Genomic DNA, 21,957 nt, shown 5'->3' with positions numbered 1-21,957 from the left:
TGCCACTAAGAGCTGTGGGAAGGCGGAGGGGGTCGCAGGGCATCCTGTCTCCTGTCCCAATGCCCCAGGATGCATTGCTTCGCATCCCAGCGATCCCTGTGCTTCTGTCCGCATTTGGCACCATCTTTCAATAGCTTTGTGTACTGCTGCTCTGCCTCTTCGGTCTGCAGGAATGGATCCCGCACTGCTGACCAATATGCTGCTCGCTCTCACTAACACGTCACGAGTGGCAGTGGGGTTATTCCTTAAACTATAAAGGCAAGAGGAGCTTGACATTGATCTCGCCACACGTAGTAGCTACGACACGAGACTGCGTGTGGCATTTGAGGTGCTGACCACAGTGGAACGCTGCTTTTGGGCTTGGGAAACAAGCACTAAGTGGTGGGATCACATCGCGATGCACGTTTGGGATGATGAGCGGTGGCTGCAGAACTTTCGCATGAGGAAAGCCACATTCTGGGACAACATGATGAGCTCGTCCCAGCCCTAAGGTGCAAGGACACAAGAACGAGAGCTGCTCTGTCGTTGGAGAAGCACATGGTGATTGCACTGTGGAAGCTGGCTACTCCAGATTGCTACTGATCGGTCGCTAACCAGTTCAGAGTGGGAAAGTCGACCATTGGACTTGTGTTGACAGAAGTGTGCAGGGCCATTAACCGCATTCTGCTCCGAAAGACCATGACTCTGGGCAATGTGCGTGATATTGTGGATAGCTTTGCACAAATGGGCTTCCCTAACTGCGGAGGGACAATAGATGGCATGAATATTCCAATTCTGGCACCAGACCACCTAGCCACTGAGTACATTAATCGCAAGGGGTATTTCTCAATGGTTCTCCAGGTGCTTGTGGATCACCGGGGGCATTTCACAGGTATTGACACAGGCTGGTCCAGAAAGGTGCACGACGCACTCATGCTTTGGAACACTGGCCTGTTCAGAAGCTGCAAGCAGGAACTTTCTTCTTGGACCAGAAGATCACTGTAGGGGAAGTTGAAATGCCCACTGTAATCCTGGGAGACCCTGCTTACCCCTTAATGCCATGGCTTATGAAGCCATACACGGGGCATCTTGACAGCAGCAAAGAGTGGTTCAACAATAGGCTGAGCAACTGCAGAATGACTGTTGACTGTGCTTTTGGCCATTTAAAGGCCTGCTGGCGCTGCCTATATGGGAAGCTGGACCTGGCTGATGACAATATTTCTATGCTTATAGCCTTGTGCTGTACACTTCATAATATTTGTGAAGGGAAGAGCGAACCGCTGAGGCTCAGCGCTGGAGGCTGAAATTGAACAGCCAGAGACCAGGGCTATTAGAGGGGCGCAGCGTGGGGCCATAAGGATCAGGGATGCCTTGAGGCAGCAATTTGAAGCTGAAAGCCACTAATATTTGTTGCTATGCTTGGGAGTGCAGTGCTTGTAATGCTAGGAGGTGATTGTGATTGGTGCAGACAAGGCACTGTGAAGTTTTAAGAAAAGTGCCTGTTGCTTTGCAGGGTTCTGTTTGCTTTCAATTAATGGAATAAAGATTGCTTTCAAACCAAAACCATTATTTTATTAAAAAACAACCACCAGAGGAGAGAAAGAGACACACAAAAAACCAAAACCCATCAGCACTGTGGAGGATGGGGGAAGGGAAGGTCCCAGGAAGAGGTGGGGTCCCTGGATAGTTAAAGATTTGTGTTTGTCCAGGTATCATATGCAACCTTGTCCTCTGGAGTACAGTGAAGCGGGTACTGTACTTCAGGAGGGCTTAACTGCAGAGGGATGGGTGTTGAGTGCAGTGGCTACCGGGAGTCCACAGGGCTGGACTGCGATGGGGCAGGAGTGGAACGCATAGGGTACAGACTGGAGCCAGGAGGTTGATAAGAGTGTTGGCGGTGTCTGGGGGATGTATGGGAAAGAGTTGTGACAGCGGCTGCAGGGGAGGGCAGGTGCGGAACTGCTTGGTTTGTAGTGCTAGTAGCACCTGGAGCGTGTCTGCTTGGCGCTCCATAATGTTTAAGAGCCGCTCCATGGCTTCGTTCTGGCACACTGCGTTCTCCTTTTGGTCCTTCTTCTTGCTGTCCCACCACTCCTTCAATTCTTGTTTTTCGGCCACAGAGTGCATCGTGACATCACAAAGGAAGTCCTCTTTAGTTCTTCGTGGCCTCTTACTAATTCTGCACAGCCGTTCAGCCAGAAATAACAAAGAGGGAGGCTGGGCACCCCAGGCCACATCTGTGAAGCCAAAATGCAACATTTTACAGAAGCACTATTGTTTGCAACACACAGACCACCAATTTAAAACACAGCCACTATTCACATACCTGTCACTAACTGGCTGACCCCATGAGCCACAAGACCCCCAAAATAGCAAGTAACCACAGGGGTAGGGGTAATCAGTGTCCCAGAACCGTACTGTAGTCTGGGCATGTGGCTCTTGGGGAGAGCCAGCACTGTAGTGGGTGGGGAGGCTTATAATCATTACTGTCCCCACATTTTCCACAGGCTGTGTTCATTATGGAAGATCTCTCACTGCTGAGGGTGAGCAGGGAACCAAGGGAGGGTCTTCTCGAAGACTGCAGCTTCCGCCTTGGTCCTATGGGGCTCGCCTGTGTACAGCAATGGTAACCTTTCCCCTCCTCCTCCGTGACGGCAGAGTGACATGGGAAAGTTACCCTTAATGGGGCAAAAAACAAAGCAGCTCTGCGAAAGAACCTGAGGCAGCGAACTGCCCAGTATCAACATGAAAGTTTTGTGGCGATCTCTGAGGCAGATTCCCATGAAGTGAGGGAGTCAATCAACAGCCTACTCCGCTGCTCAGACTAGGCATGTGGTGATATGCGCATCATACAAACACAAACCTGCTTTCTGCAGCCCTCCTGCCCCCAACAACTCGCTTCAGCGATTCCCAAAATCAAAGTCACTTACCAGAGGCCTCCTCTCCTGTTTGCACTTTGCCAAGCTCTGACAGCTATGAGTGGCTAGCCTCCTCCAGGGTAGAAAAGAGCTCCTGGCTGCATTCACCTCTGACCTCTGAGTTATCCTCTGCCTCTGGGTCCCCCTCCACATCCTCGTCCAAGATTTCCTCCTCCTGATTTGGTCCACTCTCGACTGGCACACGAGCCAACAAAGTATCCACAGTTGCCTTTGCCTTTGTAGAACCGGCAGCTCGTGGGCACAGCACCGGAGCAGCGGTTTGCCTCCCGCGCCTTGTGGTAGGCATTCCGCAGCTCCTTCACTTTGACCCTGCAGTGCAATGTGTCACGGTTATGGCCCCTTTCTGTCATGCATCATGACATCTGTCTGTAGGTATCCTAATACCTACAGCTGGGACTGGACAATCTCCTCTCCCCAAATGCAGCTCAGCATTGCTCCAAGCCGGGGATCACTTGGTGCGAGGAGCAGGCCTGGTCACCTGGAAAGATGCACTGAGACCACTACACAAGTCACCGAGCAAACAGGAAGGGGACTTTCAAAATTCCCAAGGAATTTAAGGGGTGGGGCTCATGATTGGCCACCTGGGGGCAGGGCAGTAGAGTTCAAACGGAGGACCAGAGAGGCGAGAAGAGGCATTGTGGGACACTTCTTAGAGGCCAATCGCAGCGCTGTAATCACCAGTGTTTACACTGGCACCACGGCGCTGTAGCCCCGGCACAGAAAGCTGTATGCCTCTCGTCAGGGTAGTTTTTTTAACAGCACTGCAACTGCTTGGCAGCGTGTACACCTTGGGAGTTACAACGCAGAAAGCTGCTTTGCTGCGCAGAAACTTGACAGCGTAGACAAGGCCTCAGAGAGACTTTCCAAAGGTTGCACCTTGTCAGAACACGCTGCTTCCTCCCACGCACACTCCAAATCCCCATCACACTTAGGTGGTTGCTTTGCAATTACTTTAGCAGTTCTCCTAACTCCAGCAGGAGAGACAGACACTACAGGAAGTTTTGTTCGTAGCTAAGGCAACCATGGGACATGGGCAGTCTACAAGAAATTCTCTCTCTTGGGGCCTGGGGGAGAAACACATATATAAAGCACGATCAGTGCCTAGTTTGAAGGCTCTGCTCTAAAGGTGGCAAGTGATCAAGGCTACAGGGCTATGCCTCGCCCTGTATAGCTTCTACAGGAAAGGGCCCTGCTCAGTTTCTGCTCTCCTTAACAGTTAGAGATGGGTCCACACTGGCTCTCAAATCCCAACCCATTTGATTTTCAGTTAGTGAAGCCACTTCTATAATTCTGATGCCAGGTCAGTTCCAAAGCGTAAAGGAACCTATTTTCCATGTCAGGTGGGGATGCAGTTGAAATCTCATGAAAGCCGTTTACAAGGTTACACACCATCTAATCTCAATCCAGATGCCAACTCAGCTTTACATAGGTTGTAAACCTAATCTGGATATGGATGCTTGAATGTCTTGGCAGCCCACTGCTACTAAAAGAGTGTCCACCTAAACCAGTTTTGATAATGAGTTTATCAGAAGTCTCACAACATTTAGACCTGGTCTACTAAAGGGCGAGACATAAACGGTCTTGTGTCAACCTAGCTGTGGAAGCATCTTCACTTAAATTTGGCTCCCATCCATGTAAGTGCCCCTCTATGCTGATTTAGTAACACCACCTCCCTGAGCGGCGTAGAGTCGCGGACAACGTCATTAGGTTGGTGCAGTTTCAGTGCAGACACTACTTTGCTTATGTCAACTATTACTGGCCTTCAGGAGCCATCTCAGAAGCCCCACAGATAGACAATACAATCGATACAAGTGCTGCTGGTGAGGACACGCCACTGACAAAAGAAGCCAAGTGTGAGCACACACAGGCGATTTAATAACTATGGTGGCTGTATGCCACCATAAATTAAATTAGGTTGACATAATTTTCTTCTGTCGACGTGGCCTTAGTGTTTTTCTTAAGGCCCCAGTCTCTGGATCTGCCATTATGTGAGAATCTCAGCTTTCACTTAAAATATAAATAAATAAAGAGATCCTATACTTCATGGTTGTGAAAAAAAATCTTGAAAGATGACCCGAGTGACCCCTTAAGGCTCAAAAAGCAAATAAAAAGCACCCCCCCCTTTTTAAAAATCTCATTATTAAGCCAATCCCATGATTATTTTTGGTTCTGTCTCTTGTTTTTTTGACCACTGCGGCCTAAAAAGATGTGTTTTCAACTTGAGTTTAGTTAACTCAGATTAACTAAAACAAAGTAAAATCCTCCTAGTGAAGACAAGGCAGTTTGTAGTTTTCACACCAATTAGCAGGTCAAGGTAAATCCCAGCCTCCCCATAGCAGGCTGAGTTAAAGATGAGCTCCATCTTCACTAGGAATTTTCTTCATGTTGAGGCTAACTCGACTGAAGAACACACTACTGAAGATGCGCCATTGGGGTTGGAAATACTGTTAGCACAAAGTTCTGGTCCCACAGAGGTGCCGGTTGTTGCAAACTGCATAGTAATGGGGGCGGGAGGGAGCAGGAGACAGGAAAAAAAATATTTTAGAGCTCACCCTGGCTCAAAATCAGCACTGACAACAATGTATACCCATTCTGTAACCACAGGACCAAACCAGAAATATGGTTGCCGTGAGCAAAAAAGTATCCATAAGGAAAGAGACCAAGGTTAGAAGCCATGGTGGGATGAGACTGCATTTCAGCTACATTAGGCTTTTTTGGGGGCCTAGATTTTGTCTGTCCTAGAATAATAATACACAATACCTATTACTAACGTAGTGCTTTTCATCAGTAGATCTCAAAGTACTCCACAATCTTTAATGTATGTAACCTGAGAACACTCCTTGAGGTAAGGAAGCTTTATTATCCCCATTTTACATATGGGGAACTGAGGCTCAGCGAGGCTAAGGGACTTGCCCAAGGTCTCCCCATGTCCTAGGCCAGAGCCCTAGCCAGCCTTCCTGCTCTCAGCAGGATAAACTCAGTCAGCATTTTAAATATGTCATCATGCTCCAACAGTATACAGTTATACAACCCAGTGGTTAGGACATCAGCAGCTGTCTGCAGCACTGTCTACAGTAGCAATACCACATTGCTAATATTGGGGAAGCTGAACTGATGGCAACAGCGTAAGAGATGGTTAAAAAAAAAAAGAGAGAGAGCTCCTAGTCTACATCATTATACAAGGCAGATTCACATATCACAATGGGAGAACATCCAAGTCCTGTCTGCAGTAACTGGTGGGTACTAATTTTCCAAGTTTTTTTTCCTGTACAGACACACCCAGAATCTCCAAACAAGATCAGGGCTCCAGTCAGCAAGACTACAGTCAGAGACAGGCCCTAACCCACACTGCTTAAAAACTAAAAACAGATACGATGCTGCAGAGTGGAGATGAATTCCAAGACTTGTGTTAGAGAATCACGCACCTCCACAACTGACAACTTCCTAGTGCTATAGCAACTTTCCTTCTTGTCTACATAGATGGGGGAAAACAGTGTTTACATTGCGTGCAGCCTGGCCTTGATTTCAGCTGCAAGATAGATTTTTCTGATCATGCTGGCAAGAAGAGAAAGATATTACACAGACGCTCCTAACTACAGCAGAGAATCTTCCTAGTCAGTGGATCTTTCCATAGAGTTACACACCTTCATCTAAGTATGGTTGCAAAATGCAAATGACTTTTGCCCAAATTATTTGCAGAGGATCATGCTGGGCCCTTAACGTTTTGACAAAAAAGTTTAAAGAAAACCCACCATTGATTCTGTTAGCCATGGTGTTTAAACGCTAACAAAAAGCTCCCCCATTCTGCATTCTACAGACTTGGGAAAATATCACCTAGGGATTTAGGGAAATTTTATTCCCTTAATAGCCATGTGTTGTAATCACCTTGTCAAGTCCCTCTGCTTCAGGTGGACTGACACCTCTTACAATAAACAGGCTGCAAGCTTTTCAATGTGTTGCATCAGAGATTGTTTTCAGTCACATACAAGAAAGCTAATCAATGGATGCACACGGTATTTACTCCAGACTGCCAGTTTGTTTTACCCAATGCTATTTCTCTGCAAACAAGTTAAACTGGAGGCTAAACGCAAAGTCATTCTATGCAGTAGATGTAATAATTCTATTAAGATGTTGAAGAAAAAAGAAAAAACAGTACAGAGTTTAAGCAGAGAAGTTTCTGGTTATCAGGGAATAAGGTACAGATTATCAAGGGGTGCGAAATTCGGTTTAGGATCGGGTGGCGTAAGGAATACATAATCTGCAATCTCCCCGATTGGGGGTATAAGGTTAACGGGTCAAAGTACAGACATTGAGATATGGGGGTATGTTGTTCATATAATGGCTATGTTCAGGTGTGGAGTATAATGATACGATGATGAGGATGGATTTGGTGAGATTTAATGTTCAGTGAGTTTATGGTTCCAGTTCATATGGCCCAATGGAAAAAGTCTCTCAGTCCCTTTCCCATAGTTGATGCACGATGTCGTACCGGCTCACACCTCCTGGTACTGTCGGCGGCTGGTGATGTATTCGATGTAGATGTCTACACCACTTTAACTATATATACTGTATAGTTAAAGAGGCACAAATCCCCTACCGTACAGAGAAATAAACTGTACCAGAATAAGCACAGTTATACCAATATTATTGTGTCCACACTAGAGGTTCTACTCGTAGTTTAAAAAAAAATACACACACACACTCACAGTTTAACTATTTTGGTTAGGGCGCTATGTGTAGATGAGGGCTTATGCTGCTAAAATAAATCTCCCCAGACCCTATGCCTAATATGTAGGGCCCTACCAAATTCACAGTCTATTTTGATCAATTTCATGGTCATAGGATTTTTTAAATCATGCATTTCATGATTTCAGCTATTTAAATCTGAAATTTCATGGCGTTGTAATAGTAAGGGTCCTGAGTCAATGATCCCTGTAATTTTTTCCATCCATGTGCGGAATGAATTTGTTATGTGCACCATATCGAGGTAATGTGCGGATGTGTGCCATCAGTAGAAACCAAAAAACCAGATATAATTTTTTTTTGAAAGTTACCATAGGGATAATTACTCCAGCCAGGATAGGTTAGGCATTTTAGAACTCACTACTCTAAGAATTAAATGTAAGTGTAAGAGAGAAATAAAAATTATGAAATGCATAGACCAGTCAAAAAACTAAAACAACACACTTTGAAAGAACTATTATTGTTGTCACTTCTTGATACAAGTATGTGTTGGGAGGCGAGTGTGAAAGACAGTGTGTATATCTGTGACAGCACAGAAGTAAGCAGCAGTGTAGAAGTATGGTTGGCATGGTGTGGTATTGCCAACCTTACTTCTGTGCTGCTGCCTGCAGAGCTGGGCCCTCAGTCAGCAGCCGCCACTCTCCAGCCACCCAGCTCTGAAGGCAGCAGCGCAGAAGTAAGGGTGGCATGGCATGGTATTCGCAAAAAGAAAAGGAGTACTTGTGGCACCTTAGAGATTCACCAATTTATTTGAGCATAAGCATCCGATGAAGTGAGCTGTAACTCACGAAAGCTTATGCTCAAATTGGTTAGTCTCTAAGGTGCCACAAGTACTACTTTTCTTTTTGCGGATACAGACTAACATGGCTGCTACTCTGAAACATGGTATGGTATTGCCACCCTTACTTCTGCGCTGCTGCTGGAGGGGTGCTGCCTTCAGAGTTGGGCACCCAACCAACAACGGCTGCTCTCCAGCCAGACAGCTCTGAAGGCAGGGTAGAAGTAAGGGTGGCAATACGGTGATCCCCCTAAAATAACTTTGTGACCCCCCCTGCAACTCCATTTTGGGTCAGGACCCCCAATTTGAGAAACGCTGGTCCCCCCATGAAACCTGTATAGTATAAGATAAAAGCACACAAAAGACCAGATTTCACAGGGGTAGCCCAGATTTCACGGTCCATGACTTATTTTTCAAGGCCGTGAATTTGGTAGGGCCCTAGTAATATGACTATGCAGCTACAAACAGACAACTGTTGCTCCAGTTCTCATTTAAAAAAGTGTTTCTAGCTCAGATGTAATCTGATGCAATGACATCTGCTTGGGCCTGCAAACAGCCCGCACTGGTAGTTTGATGAGCCATGAACTGTTCCCATTTGTAATGTTACTCTGAAGCCTAATGAGGATACACTGAAATGTCAACATCGTAAAAAGTATCAGAGGGGTAGCCGTGTTAGTCTGTATCTACAACAACAACGAAGAGTCCAGTGGCATCTTAAAGACTAACAGATTTATTTGGGCATAAGCTTAGGTGGGTAAAAAAACCCCACTTCTCCATGCATCTGAAGAAGAGGGTTTTTTACCCAGGAAAGCTTATGCCCGAATAAATCTATTAGTCTTTAAGGTGCCACTGGACTCCTCGTTGTTTTTAACATTGTAAACTATTTCACTGCTGAGCATTTTAGAAGAAACATCTGTGTTCCTCTATTGCTCTGAATGCATTGCCAAATATCTGAGTGGGACTGTTACTAGCAGTCCAGGTTTTGTGGGGGAGGTGGTGAAAATGAGAAATTAAAACCCTTTACCCAAATTTTGTTTTAAATGACCTTCACCCCACCCTAAGGGGAAAAGATATTGGAAATGCACCCTCTTTTGAGAGACAAAAGCCTCATCTCCCTCCCCCACACCCCCAACTTCTACAAGCCTGTTATGCACTTTCAGTGCAAATGCCTGCAGCACATTAGAAACACTGGGGGCATAACAAACGGGGATACTGGACTGATTGTACTACACTGGGATGTGACAAGTAGTAACAGGCGGAGGCAAAGTTGAAAAGGAGGCATCAGTGCAATGTACTTCTGGAGTTCATGACAAATCATTTAAACTAGTGTATTGCATAGGACAAGGGGGAGGAGGTGTGAGAGATTTAATTAGGTGCTCTACTACACAACCCTGTTGCAGAGACAAACAAAAAAAAGTCACTCCCCAGCCCCCGGAGATAAGTCACATCTACAAGTTCAATTTCACACACTATTTCGCTGACACTGCTTGCAAAGAAACAGCATTTTGTACACAACAGCACTTACCTATTCATGACATTAGTACTTTGCTTTAGAAAAAATGTTGTCGTTGAGGATACTAACGGATGGAAAATTCTAAAATACGCTGCCATGGTCCCAAAATAAGCTGTCATAAATTACCTTTGTTAACAAAAACTCTGAAAGCATCACACAATTAAAGAGTGTCCTGTTGGAAAGCTGCAGATAGTGACCTTCCATAACAGAATATCCACCAGGAAAGTTTAAAAAGTGTCAGCACGGAGGCCTGGTCTAAACTGAAGTTTTATACCAGTATAATTATTAGTATTACTGAAATTGTTATCCCAATACAACTTCTACTGTGGACAGAACGATACCTGTATAAATGTGCCTTATACTAGTACAGCTTATTCCACTTTCCTTACAGGAGTAAGCTATACCTGGGTAGGGCACCTTTACACTGGTATAACTAAGTCCACATTGGGGGGGGGGGGGCAGGGCGGGAGGGTGTACTTCTTTAATCTATAGTGGTACAGTTACAGCAGTACTATGATTGTAGTTAGACCTTGCTTTCCAGAATCCTAAGCATACTTTTTGTCAGTATAAAAACAAGCATTTTGATTGAGACATCTGTTATATCCCATTTTTATCAAAGAAGGTCCTAGGACTCCAAGACATCTTGTGAAGAACTAGGACTGTTCCAGTTAAAACTGAGATACATGGTCACTTTAAGAAGGTCCACTAAACTTATGTGTATTGTTTTCCCCACTTCACAGAGTATGTTAAAAATAAATCTGCACTGGGAGAGGAAGAATGGACTGGATGGCTTAAGGAGTGGGACACAGAACCTTCCACTCTAGCTCATGGATTCAACCCAGATTTTGGTTGTGATGGAAAGTAGTTAGAACCCAGGTGTAAAAAGAAAAGGAGTACCTGTGGCACCTTAGAGACTAACAAATTTATCTGAGCATAAGCTTTCGTGAGCTACAGCTCACTTCATCTGATGTAGCGTACTGACCAATGGTGAACGTCCTGAGTTGGTGAGTTTCTGTCCAACGCCCAGGAAACAGGCATCCATATCAAAAGCCACCATCACTATCTGCACCTTTGTCTGGCACCAAGTTTAGCAGAGAGGCCAGAGATTGAATCAACGTGGAAACTGAACGCCTCTCAGATCCCTGGGAGGCAGCCCTACAAGTGGGAGGCAAATCCTTGGGTGGGGTTGTAGTACAGCTTTCTTCCCATTGTGTCTAATGTATAAACACAGGAAGTCAATCAACACAGCTGTCAATCCAGCAACTTTCCAAGCTCTACATTTACTTTAGTCACCAACTTCTGTTTCTCACTTAAGAGTCTCTCCCTCCCCTTTCAGAAAAACCCAACTATTTCATGTTTCACAGTGTCTGAGCATCAGAAAAATGGAACTGGAGCAAACTGACAATGGTGTGTAGAGGAATAAGGCGCTGGGAAGCAGGCATGGTCTGACCAACTACATTCCTGCTCGGGTTCTGAGCTACTCTGACAGAGAAACACATTCAGGGGATGGAATGCAAGTTAAAACCTGGTGTGGAGGGAAAAGCAAGCTGAGCACTGACCTGGTGAAATGTTGTGCAAAGGAACTTTAACATGGAACAACTTCATTTCCTTTCAGAGGCGGCCAAAAAGCCACCAAAAATTACAACTTCTCTCTGCTTAAAGGATGCTCATCCCCACAACTGATTTTATCTATCTACCATGACACCCACCACCTGGCTGAAGGTGAAAGAAGAACATCCATGCACCAATGGAACAAAGTAGCGGAAGAATGAAAGAAACATCTGAAGAAAACAGCCCAGCCAAACCTCAAGTCAGATGTGCTGCTCACGCATGCTTAGCTCATTATGATCACAGCTACAAGAATTGATAGTAAGCAAATTACTACAGAAGTTACACTTTAAAAAAGATGAATATTTTTGCAAGCAGGGTGTAAAAATAACAGCTGCTCCTGGAGAACTCCCAGCGCCTCCATTAGTCTGCTACAGAATTAGAAAGCAGATTCCTCCTACGAATGCATTCCTCTGCCTCTATTTGAAACCGTGTATGTACAGCTTTGTTTTTGTTCTTTGCTGTTAAGCAGGGGACCAACTTAAGTCTGACAACTGTCTCTTCTTTCTTTCATATCTGGCAAGTGCTTTACTCATTTACACACAGAAAAAAGTCAGAAAATAATTACTACAATAACAGCAAGAAAATGGTAAGTTTCCAACCAAAACCACAGATCTAAAGACCTAACACTTTGGGGATGACTGGATCCGAAATGTGCTATTTGGTCCCCTTTAATAATAAACAGAAATTCAAACACCAATCACTTAAATATTTCAAAGCTTGCTCAGGCTAAAATGGTGACAGACAAGCTTTAAGAATACGATTAAGTCCATAACCTATCAGGTACAAAATCAGGATAAACAAGGGAAGCTGGATGCAAGATTCAGTTAATATGCAGTGGTATGCTATGCAATTTGTTTAAAATTTCTATATTCCTGTTGTTGTGGACAGGGGGTTTCTGCTGGACTGAATGCTATTTGGGTCTGAATTCAGTGAGGTACCAGTTGAGAGGTCTGATGAGGGATATGTCCCAAAGATGTTTGGTGGCAGGTTTGACTGCAACAACAAAACTTATTGCAATGGTTTTTTTTCCTACCCACCAGACTTTCAGCAAGGCCTTCTGCATGCCCTAATCTTCCACCTTGGCATTAAAAGGGGAGCAATAAGAAATTTGGCTTAGGACAAGCAAAGCCATTTACAGTCAAATATCTTCAGTGCAAAAGTTGAAAGTATTGCACAAGCAGCCTTCTGTTTAAATGGGTTCTGTGAATGGCTGGGTCAGATGATGACCAGCAAAGATGTGTAGTATCTATGGGCTCAATTCAATTGGACGAAATAACAGTCTCAGGAAACCTCAAACTTAAAACTACAGCCTCAAACACAGTCTCATTTTCAGTAACAAATCAGAACAGCTCATGTGATTCTTAGAGCCCTGACAAAGTCTAAAAGAGCTTCCCATCCATCCCCAGAATCCCTCTACATGCAATACCCAGGACCCAGGAATTTGGGGGGCCAAAAATATTCAAGTTATTTTAAAAAATTCAAATGCATTTTTGTTTGACATTCACGTAAACATCTCCCTATGGGGTTTGTCAAATTTTGCTACAATAGCGCATGAGAACTAGACACATCCCTTCACATGGTCCAAGCTAAGCAAAATACAACAAACAGCATTAGCGGTGAAGGAGTTAATTTGCTTTAAGAGAGTTTTTTTTAATTAATGCCACAGGTAAAGCATTTGAATGTATTGTTTTTAGCAAGCGAGCCTCCTGAAAATAACTTCTACTCACACACACAAACAATGACAAACTGAAAGATAATCTTGTTACCATGTTAAACAGGGAGACAGATGTTTAGAGAAGCTGGAAGCCATCAGTGATTTAGGTTTCTCAGTAGCTGAAGACACAAAGCTTCTGTGTTCCACCCTTACATATCAAATACCAGCAATTTAGACTGCTCCGGGGTCAACTGGTTTGAGCCTTGCGCGAGGGGAGGAGCACTGGAGAGGAGACCACAGAGGGTAGTAGATCTTGTATATAGACACCTGCTACTGTATTTTCCACTCCATGCATCTGATGAAGTGGGTTCTAGGTCACAAAACCTTATGCCTAAATAAATGTGTTAGTCTCTAAGGTGCCACAAGGACTCCTGGTTGTTTTTGCTGCTACAGACTAACTCGGCTAACCACTCTGGAAGTAAAACTCTGGTCACCACTGGTTTTATTTCAATAGAAACCCTCGATAAATGCAAAGCTTAGGTAGCAGAGGACAATAAACCACCTCTCTCGCATTAACAGCGAGTACTCCTTATTTTGAGGACACCGGGCAGCGACCCCAGAGAGCTCTGGCTCAGTGGGGGACAGGCAGAGACCACCCACCTGTCTCCGGTGATTTCTCCCCGGGAAGAGGGATGACGCGTGAGAGCTCAGCAGACACACGCACCCAGTTCCCCCGGCCCGTGCTGCTGCTGGTGCAGAGGCGGCAGCCGGGGCGTGAGACACCAGCTGCTCCCGCAAATCACCAACCGCAACGAAGCCGCACAGCTCCGGGCCGGGGGGGGGGGGGGCGGGAAGAGAGCCCTGCCCGCATCCCTGAGACAGCTGGCTCTGCAGCCCCTGCACAGTGGGGGCTGCTGCACAAGCAGCCTCCCGACGCCCCCGAAATGAGCCCGGCGGACAGAGCGCGGGGCCTGCGCCGGCCCAGCCCAGCCGCGCGGCTGGCACAAAAGAGAACCAGCAAGTCGCTCGCTGGCTCGGACACCTGGGCTCGAGGGCCGCCGCCCCCGGCCGAGCGCCCCGGCCCCGGCCGGCTACGCGGCACGCACAGCGGGAGGGACGGACAGACAGACGGACGGACGGACCGACGCGGCGCTCCGCTCCACCGGCGACATGACGGCGGGAGGAAGGTACCGCGGGCGCGCCCCACTTACCGAGCGCCGGCCGGCCGGGCTCCCCCGCCTCGTCCCCCGGGCAGCGCGGCGGGCAGCTCCCAGCCTGCGCAGGGTCCGCGCGCGCGCGCTTCCCCCCGCGCCGCGCCGCGCCGCCGGGGCCTCGGCCTCGCGCCCGCCCCGCCCCGCCCTCCCTGCCGCCGGGGGCGGGGCCGGGGCCGCCGCGCAAGTGACAGGCTGGAGGGCCGGTGACGCGCGGCGAAGGCGGGGCCCGCCGAGCCGGCTCCGCTCTTGCTCCCCCTGCTGGGCGGCGGGTGGCCATGGGCCGCCGCGGCCGCCGTGAGCTCGGCGGTCCCCGGAGCGGCGAGCAAGCATGGTAGCCGGCTAGAAGCGCCGTGCTCAAAGTGCTCGGCGCTGGTGACTACAGCCTGGATGTTTCTCTCGCCCCTCGCGCGAATTAGCTGCCCTAGGCCGGCCTGTTTGCCCACTGCCCCCCACCCCCTTCCAGGGTCTAGGGCCTGAGCCGGAGCCAGTACAGTGCCAAAGAGCCACAGTAACACGTCAGCAGCCCCCCCATCAGCTTCCCCCAGCCCGGCTCCCAGCCCTACCCACCCACCGGCAGCCCCCCATCAGCTCCCCCCCACCCCTGCTCCCAGCCCCCCCACCCACCCACCGGCAGCCCCCCATCAGCTCCCCCCCACCCCTGCTCCCAGCCCCCCCACCCACCCACCGGCAGCCCCGCATCAGCTCCCCCCCACCCCTGATCCCAGCCCCCCCCCACCCACCGGCAGCCCCCCGATCAGCTCCCCCCCACCCCTGCTCCCAGCGCCTACCACCCACCCACTCACCGGCAGACCCCCATCAGCTTCCCCCTGCTCCCAGCACCTCCCACCCACCCACCGGCAGCCCCCATCAGCTCCCCCCCGCCCCTGCTCCCAGCGCCTCCCTCCCACCCACCCACCAGCAGCCCCCCTGTCAGCTCTCCCCCGCCCTGCTCCCAGCGCCTCCCACCCACCCACTGGCAGCCCCCCCGTCAGCTTCCCCCTGCCCCTGCTCCCAGCGCCTCCCTCCCACCCACCAGCAGCCCCCCCGTCAGCTCCCCCCCGCCCTGCTCCCAGCGCCTCCCACCCACCCACTGGCAGCCCCCCCCCGTCAGCTTCCCCCCGCCCCTGCTCCCAGGGCCTCCCACTCACCGGCAGCCCCGCCAATCAGTACCTCCCCCTTCCTCCCTGCACTTCCTGATCAGCTGTTTCGTGGGGTGCAGGAGGCTGGGGTGCAGGGGGAAGTGGGGTCAGGGTCTGGGGCAGAGCCAGGGGGTTCAGCAGTGAGCACCTCCCCCCCACCCCAGCACATTGGAAAGTTGGCGCCTGTAGCTCCAGCCCCGGAGTCGGTGCCTATCCAAGGAACCACATATTAACTTCTGAAGAGCTGCCTGTGACTCCGGAGCCACAGGTTGGCCACCCCTGCTCTAGGGGGAGAGTCAACAGTAGAACCTAGATGTCCTTACTCCATCTGTCCCTGCTCTAAAGTGCTTTTCATCTCAAAAGACCTCAAAGTGCTTCATAAACTATAGACACAGAGTACCACTGAAATACCGCTACTGCTGGGGTGGAATGCGGAGTACAACAGCTGTGTGGCTGGAGGGAGATTTTGATCAAAAGAGGAAATGGGGTGCACAAGTGACTAGTTCAGGGAAAACTGGAGTTCGAACACCTAGATTCTGTTCTTGACTGCCACAATGACATGGGATTATGGTGTGACTTTAGGCAAATCATTTAACCTCAATTGCCAGAGTATCTACCTCACGAGTGTGGTACGGTTTATTTAATTAATGTTTGTAATGTGGCTTGAATTCCTTGGATGAAGGGTGCTGTATATAAATGCACAATACTATTAGTTATTTTTAACGCAAAAGCAAACCTTCCTCATGGGATCTTTAATATCCAAAGCCCCAATTCTGCAAACAATTTACATACACATGTTTTACTATTGATTTACTCACAGTAGTAAAGTTAAGCATGTACATAAGTACATGTAGGATCATGGCTCACAACTGTATGCTCTTTAGTGTAGGGGGCATATCTTAATATACAAAACCTAGCACGATGGGGCCTTGATCTTGACTGATGCCTCCAGATACTACCAACATATAAAAAAGAAATAATAATCGAAAGCAGATAGGACCTTGGTTTTGAAGTTTCCTCTGACAGACATGCATACAGTAGACTGCATGAAGCTCCATTTATCTTCCTGGGATCAACGAACAGCTGACTTCAGGATCTGAACATATATGTCAGATTTGCTATCAAATATATAGCATGTTAGTGATGTAGAGTAGTTTGCTGTGGCTGCATCCACCTTCAGATACCTTGCTTGTCATTGGTGAGCGAACCCAGAACCTTCAGCACCAAAGGCACATGCCCTTGCCATTTGGCAAGGAGGAATAACACCTTACTTCTATACATCACCCTGATGTATAGAAGTCTGAGACTATCCACCCCGGGGAGCATATAGTACACTCGTTTACTGCACATTACCATATCCCCCTATAATCAATCATTCACACAAGCAATTATAACAGCCTGCTACAGTTAAACATTGTAGAGGGGTTATACTTTTAATGCTGAAGGTCCTTGACAATGTGTTTAGATTAATAGACGTCGCGGATTTTTAAGGCAAAAAAAATTATGACAATCTCTTCTGAATCTTTGTGTAATGCATGCATGAAGCCCATGCTTCTGTTTGAGCTAGAGCATATCTTTTAGAAAGATATTCCACCTTGATGTAAAATCTTTAAGTAATGGAGACTCCACCATGGCCCTAGGTAAGTTTTTCCAATGTTTTAATTACCACCAGTGTAAAAAACTGCCCCTTATTTCTAGCCTGAATTTGTCTGGCTTCAGCTTCCAATAAGTGGATCTTGTTATCCCTTTTTATGCAATAGTAAATAGCTGTCTACAATTAGAAATCTCTTCCTCATGTTGGTAATTGTAGACTGTGATCAAGCCACTTCTTAACGTTCTTTTGGATAACTAAATAGATTGAAATTCTTAACTTTCTCACTGCCAGCCATGGTTCCCTGACCTTGAATCACTATTGTAACTCTTTTTTGAACCCTTTGCAATTTTTCAACATCCTTTTGGAAACGTGGACTCCAGAACTGGATACAGTATTCTAATAATGGTCTCACTGATGCCATATAAAGAGGAAATACCACCTCCCCCCTGCTTGATATGCCCCTGTTTATACACATAAGGATCTGTTAGCTATCTTAGCTACAACATGGCACTGGGAGCTCATGTTCAACTGCTGATCTACCTGACCTCTGGAAGTGAGGTCTGAATTAAAATAGTTTCCCAGGGATATGTTAGCAACCTCATCCCTTGGGCTGTTTAAAACTGCACTGGAAATCTCAGGGGACAATCCAACTTTGGACATTGAGGTAAGAACTTGGTGGAACCTGTCAGGCTTTTTCCATCTCCAGCTTTTGTGACTAGAGAACAATCCTCACCCTTTTTTTGCTCAATGTACTTCTTGTTCCTTATAACTTTGATGGGGCCTGTGATGCACAAGGTTCGGAGTCTTACGACTTCAGAATCGTGATTCCTGCCTCCTTTGAAAGAGAAGATTCAAGACATGATTCTCAAGTGGTTAAACATGCATGACCAAAGCAACAGGGGGACGGAGTGCAGAATCATTCCTGTTATATGTCTATGCACCTTTTACTTGAAACCTGATTTGGGGTCATTGCAGGCACCTGAATCTCCATGCCTATGATCCACTCCTAGTTAAGTCCAGATTCTAATATAAGAGATATATTTTGTATCACTGTGATATTGAAAAGTCTTCCAAGGTGCTTTCATGCCTTTCCTTGCACAAATGTCTCAGTTTCATACAAAAAAATTTTCAGTGTTGCCAGCTCTCGTGACTTTACCAGGAGACTGGCAATATTTGGTGTTTTTCGTAAAGGCCCAGCTCCTGGATTCAAGTGATTATGTGAGACTCTCAGCTTTCATTTAAAAGAAAAAGAAGCAAAAAAGATTGTTTCTAGCTCTCATAGTTGCAAAGCAACACTTGAAAACATGAATCCTAAAGGCTCAAAAACCATAAAGCAAACAAAAACAAGTCAAATCATATTAATTGTAAAAATATCATTATTTTGGGGGACTTGACTCAGGAGTTTGAACACTACTGCCATCTGACGGCTCTTCAGGGATGTATGTGTAATGAGTTAGTGAGTCTAAAACCAGTTCTTTGTGGACAAGTGACACACCACAATTAGAATGAGCTGTCTTCTTTGTGGACAGTCTCAGTAGAAAGGTCAAATATTGAAAGTTCCATGGACACTAAACGCCACTCCCAACCCTAGAAGTGGTCCCTTCAAGTCAAGGCTGAGGCACATTTTCAGGGCAGCGTGTGAGGATTTGGAATGGCCGCTGCTTGTGCTGTGTAGATCTTGTGGCTAGATAGGAATGAAGCCCTCTGTTTACCCACAAGAGCTATCCGGCGCAGGCAATGGGCTGCGCAACTTCTTGAATAATGTTGTTGTCCACTCCACCAGCCCAGGCCCAAATGTGAACATAACACATGAAAGAGACTCAAAATGAAGGACACAGCAAATTATTTTTGCAAGAAATGTAAAATACAGTGAAACACCTTCCCTTGGTGTAAATAATGCTTTCATAACTTCAGTGTCATGGTTCTCTATTTTTGAAGTAAATCATTTTCAACAACAAAAAACAAATTTTATATGGAATCTAGATAACTTTGGGACCGAAATTTGAGAGGCATGTCACCAATCCCCAACAGTGATTGTTTGGAGAGGACGGATGGTCCAGTGGTTTGGGTGTAACCTGGGCAGATTTGGAGTCAATTCCTTGCCCTGCCACAGACTTCCCGTGTGACCTTTGGCAAGTCATTTGGTGCCTCAATTTCCCATTTGTAAAATGGGATTTTCCTATTTCCCTTCCTCACAAAAGTGTTGATGGTGGCTTTGTCTTCACTGCTGGAAAGAGGGATTTTTTTTTACCTCCGTAATTAACACGTGAGGTAAAAACACAGTGACGGTCACAAAATGTATTAGGTAAGGCAGTGGTATGGTGCTGACATCGACTAGTTTATCTTGTGGTAAAACTAATGTTCCCTGTTGTCACTGGGTTTTCACCTCGGGATAGTTCATGTGCATTAGTTACCCTGAGATAAAAACATACCTTTTGCTATCAGTGAAGACAAGACCTGAGAGATGCTCAGATACTATGGCAATGGGAGCCATATAAGTACCTGAAATAAATGTGAGATACAATTAAATCAACAGAAATACAAAAATAAAATACACATTAATGGAGCAAAAATCACTCTTGAACCCCAACTAAAACTGTACAAAAATGCAGCCTGTTTCTTAGCTTTTAATGTAAATAGTATACATGTAAATAGTAATGAGGGGTTTGCTTTGCATAGCTAGTCACATTAGTGGGAAAGATTGTATTGTTATGATCTCATTTAAAGTAGGAGCTATGACTAAGAACTAAGAAAGATTTGAATAAATGATTTGAAATCATATTATTTTCCATTAATCATGCCTATTTTACATGCCTCCTCCACCTGTTACTGTTTTAAGATAATCATTTGCTTCATAATCATAGTTTCCATTATGTTCAGTATATTAACTGTTTAAAATTTAGTGTTTTCCTGCTGAAGCTGAATTACAGTTCAGATTCCTGGATCAGTAATCTTAAAATAGTTCTGTGCTTAGTTCTGCTCACCCCAGCAGAACATCACTTCTCCTCCTTTGGTTGTACGATCATGTTGGTTTTACGATTTCAAGACTTTAATTTTCATAGAGTACAGTAGTTTGTTCCAGTACTCCACAGAATCACACACTAGCCAGGGAACAAGTCAGCAAGATAGAGGGACAAGAGAAAATTGTTCTTGATTAGCTTTGGAGGACACCTAGTGGTTTTAGTTGGGTAACACCAAAGGAACCTGATCAAATCAAAGCATTTACAGCCCATTTTAGTGAGTGGTTGTTTGTAGACTTAGTTCCATTGTGCTCCAGCTGGCTTTGATGTTTGTGCTCAAGAATAGAGATTTCAAAACCTGCTGGCGAGAGTGGCGAGCTCCCCAGACTATCCAAACTCCACTCACCAAAAGGATAACATTTACCAAGCTGCTGACTTCTCATTGCTATTGTATTTTATATCTTCATCATTTGTGTGTTGCCATACCAGGCTCTGAGTCCCTTTGAGGCGGGGGCCCTTTATAAATAAAATGTATTATCATTAACCCTTAAGTATCAAAACAAAACACCCTTTCTCAACCAGTAATACATCTCTGATTGATTTTTCCAGGTTCAAATCATTCAGTTCCACTTACCAGACCTGTAAAATACTCCAGCCACTTCCTTAGAGCTTTTTAGTCATTAAAAGAAATGCTCTGTCGTATTTTCCCTGGAAAAAAATGATGCATGGGATGTTAAAAGGACACAAGCTGTCACCACCAACTTAGTCCTAGCAGGCTTTTCCCAAAAGCTAAGATCAAAAGAAATCTTTATTTGATTGTTTTGAGCCAATTGAGAGTGCAGTTTTACAAATACAAACTCCTTCGCAGTGCTCATCAATCCAGAATATCACAGCACCAAGAAATGAAACAGACTTCACTGATTTTTCCTGTCAAAGCTGAGAGAAAAAGTAAGGAGACACACAAATGATGAAAATGTGCCAGCTGGAGTCCTTAGATTCTTTCCATTTTAATAATCTACTCTGCTATTAGTAACATAGGAAAGGAAATGTTTATTTACAATAAATCATTTTAAAGTGAATGTTGTTCGTTTGCAAAAAAAACAAGCCAATCTATTATAGACAAGTACAGATCATGGTTGGAAGATGTTACTGACAGGTCATTTGCCATCAGCTTTTTGACTAAGTCTTTCTTTCAAGTTATAAAGATTTATGTTCATTATGGTAACTTTAAGGCTATTTTATTTGCATGACTCTCATTTGTTGTAAACCCACCTAATCATTCTAATTTCCACAGGAGTAATCAAAGGTGCATAGAGATGGCGGGGACAAGGACAGGGAGTGTGGGAAAGATCTGGGGGATGCAATGGAGGCAGTAAGCAAGCAGAAGTCAATGTGTGGACAGAGGGTATCTGAGGGTTGCTGAAACTTCATAGACGAGAAAAGAAAAGGAGTACTTGTGGCACCTTAGAGACTAACCAATTTATTTGAGCATAAGCTTTCGTGAGCTACAGCTCACTTCATCGGATGCATACTGTGTAAAGTTCAGAAGATCTTATTATATACACACAAAGCATGAAAAAATACCTCCTCCCACCCCACTCTCCTGCTGGTAATAGCTTATCTAAAGTAACCACTCTCCTTACAATGTGTATGATAATCAAGGTGGGCCATTTCCTACACAAATCCAGGTTCTCCCCCCCGCCCCACACACACACAAACTCACTCTCCTGCTGGTAATAGCTTATCCAAAGTGACCACTCTCCTTACATTGTGTATGATAATCAAGGTGGGCCATTTCCAGCACAAATCCAGGGTTTAACAAGAATGTCTGGG

At 46.0% G+C, this 21,957-nt stretch overlaps 2 protein-coding genes across 10 annotated transcripts in view; one reads left to right on the top strand and one right to left on the bottom strand.

The window, feature by feature from the left end:
• The window catches only part of AMER1 (APC membrane recruitment protein 1), an 84,664-nt gene extending 70,098 nt beyond the window's left edge, over positions 1–14,566 (bottom strand). For all 9 annotated transcript variants that reach the window (XM_073361052.2, XM_073361056.2, XM_073361062.2 and 6 more), the window contains exon 1: positions 14,429–14,566. The gene's annotated coding sequence lies outside the window, so the exon portion shown is untranslated. The remainder of the gene's footprint in view (positions 1–14,428) is intronic.
• The window catches only part of LOC144930840 (uncharacterized), a 44,429-nt gene continuing 36,437 nt past the window's right edge, over positions 13,966–21,957 (top strand). Inside the window, exon 1 of the mRNA XM_078854246.1 lies at positions 13,966–14,404. Coding sequence (XP_078710372.1) covers positions 14,162–14,404 — 243 coding nt within the window. The 5' untranslated portion in view covers positions 13,966–14,161. The remainder of the gene's footprint in view (positions 14,405–21,957) is intronic.

Source organism: Lepidochelys kempii, chromosome 9, assembly GCF_965140285.1.
Source record: "Lepidochelys kempii isolate rLepKem1 chromosome 9, rLepKem1.hap1, whole genome shotgun sequence".
Lineage (NCBI taxonomy): Eukaryota > Metazoa > Chordata > Testudines > Cheloniidae > Lepidochelys > Lepidochelys kempii.
This window is presented reverse-complemented; position numbering and strand designations above follow the sequence as displayed.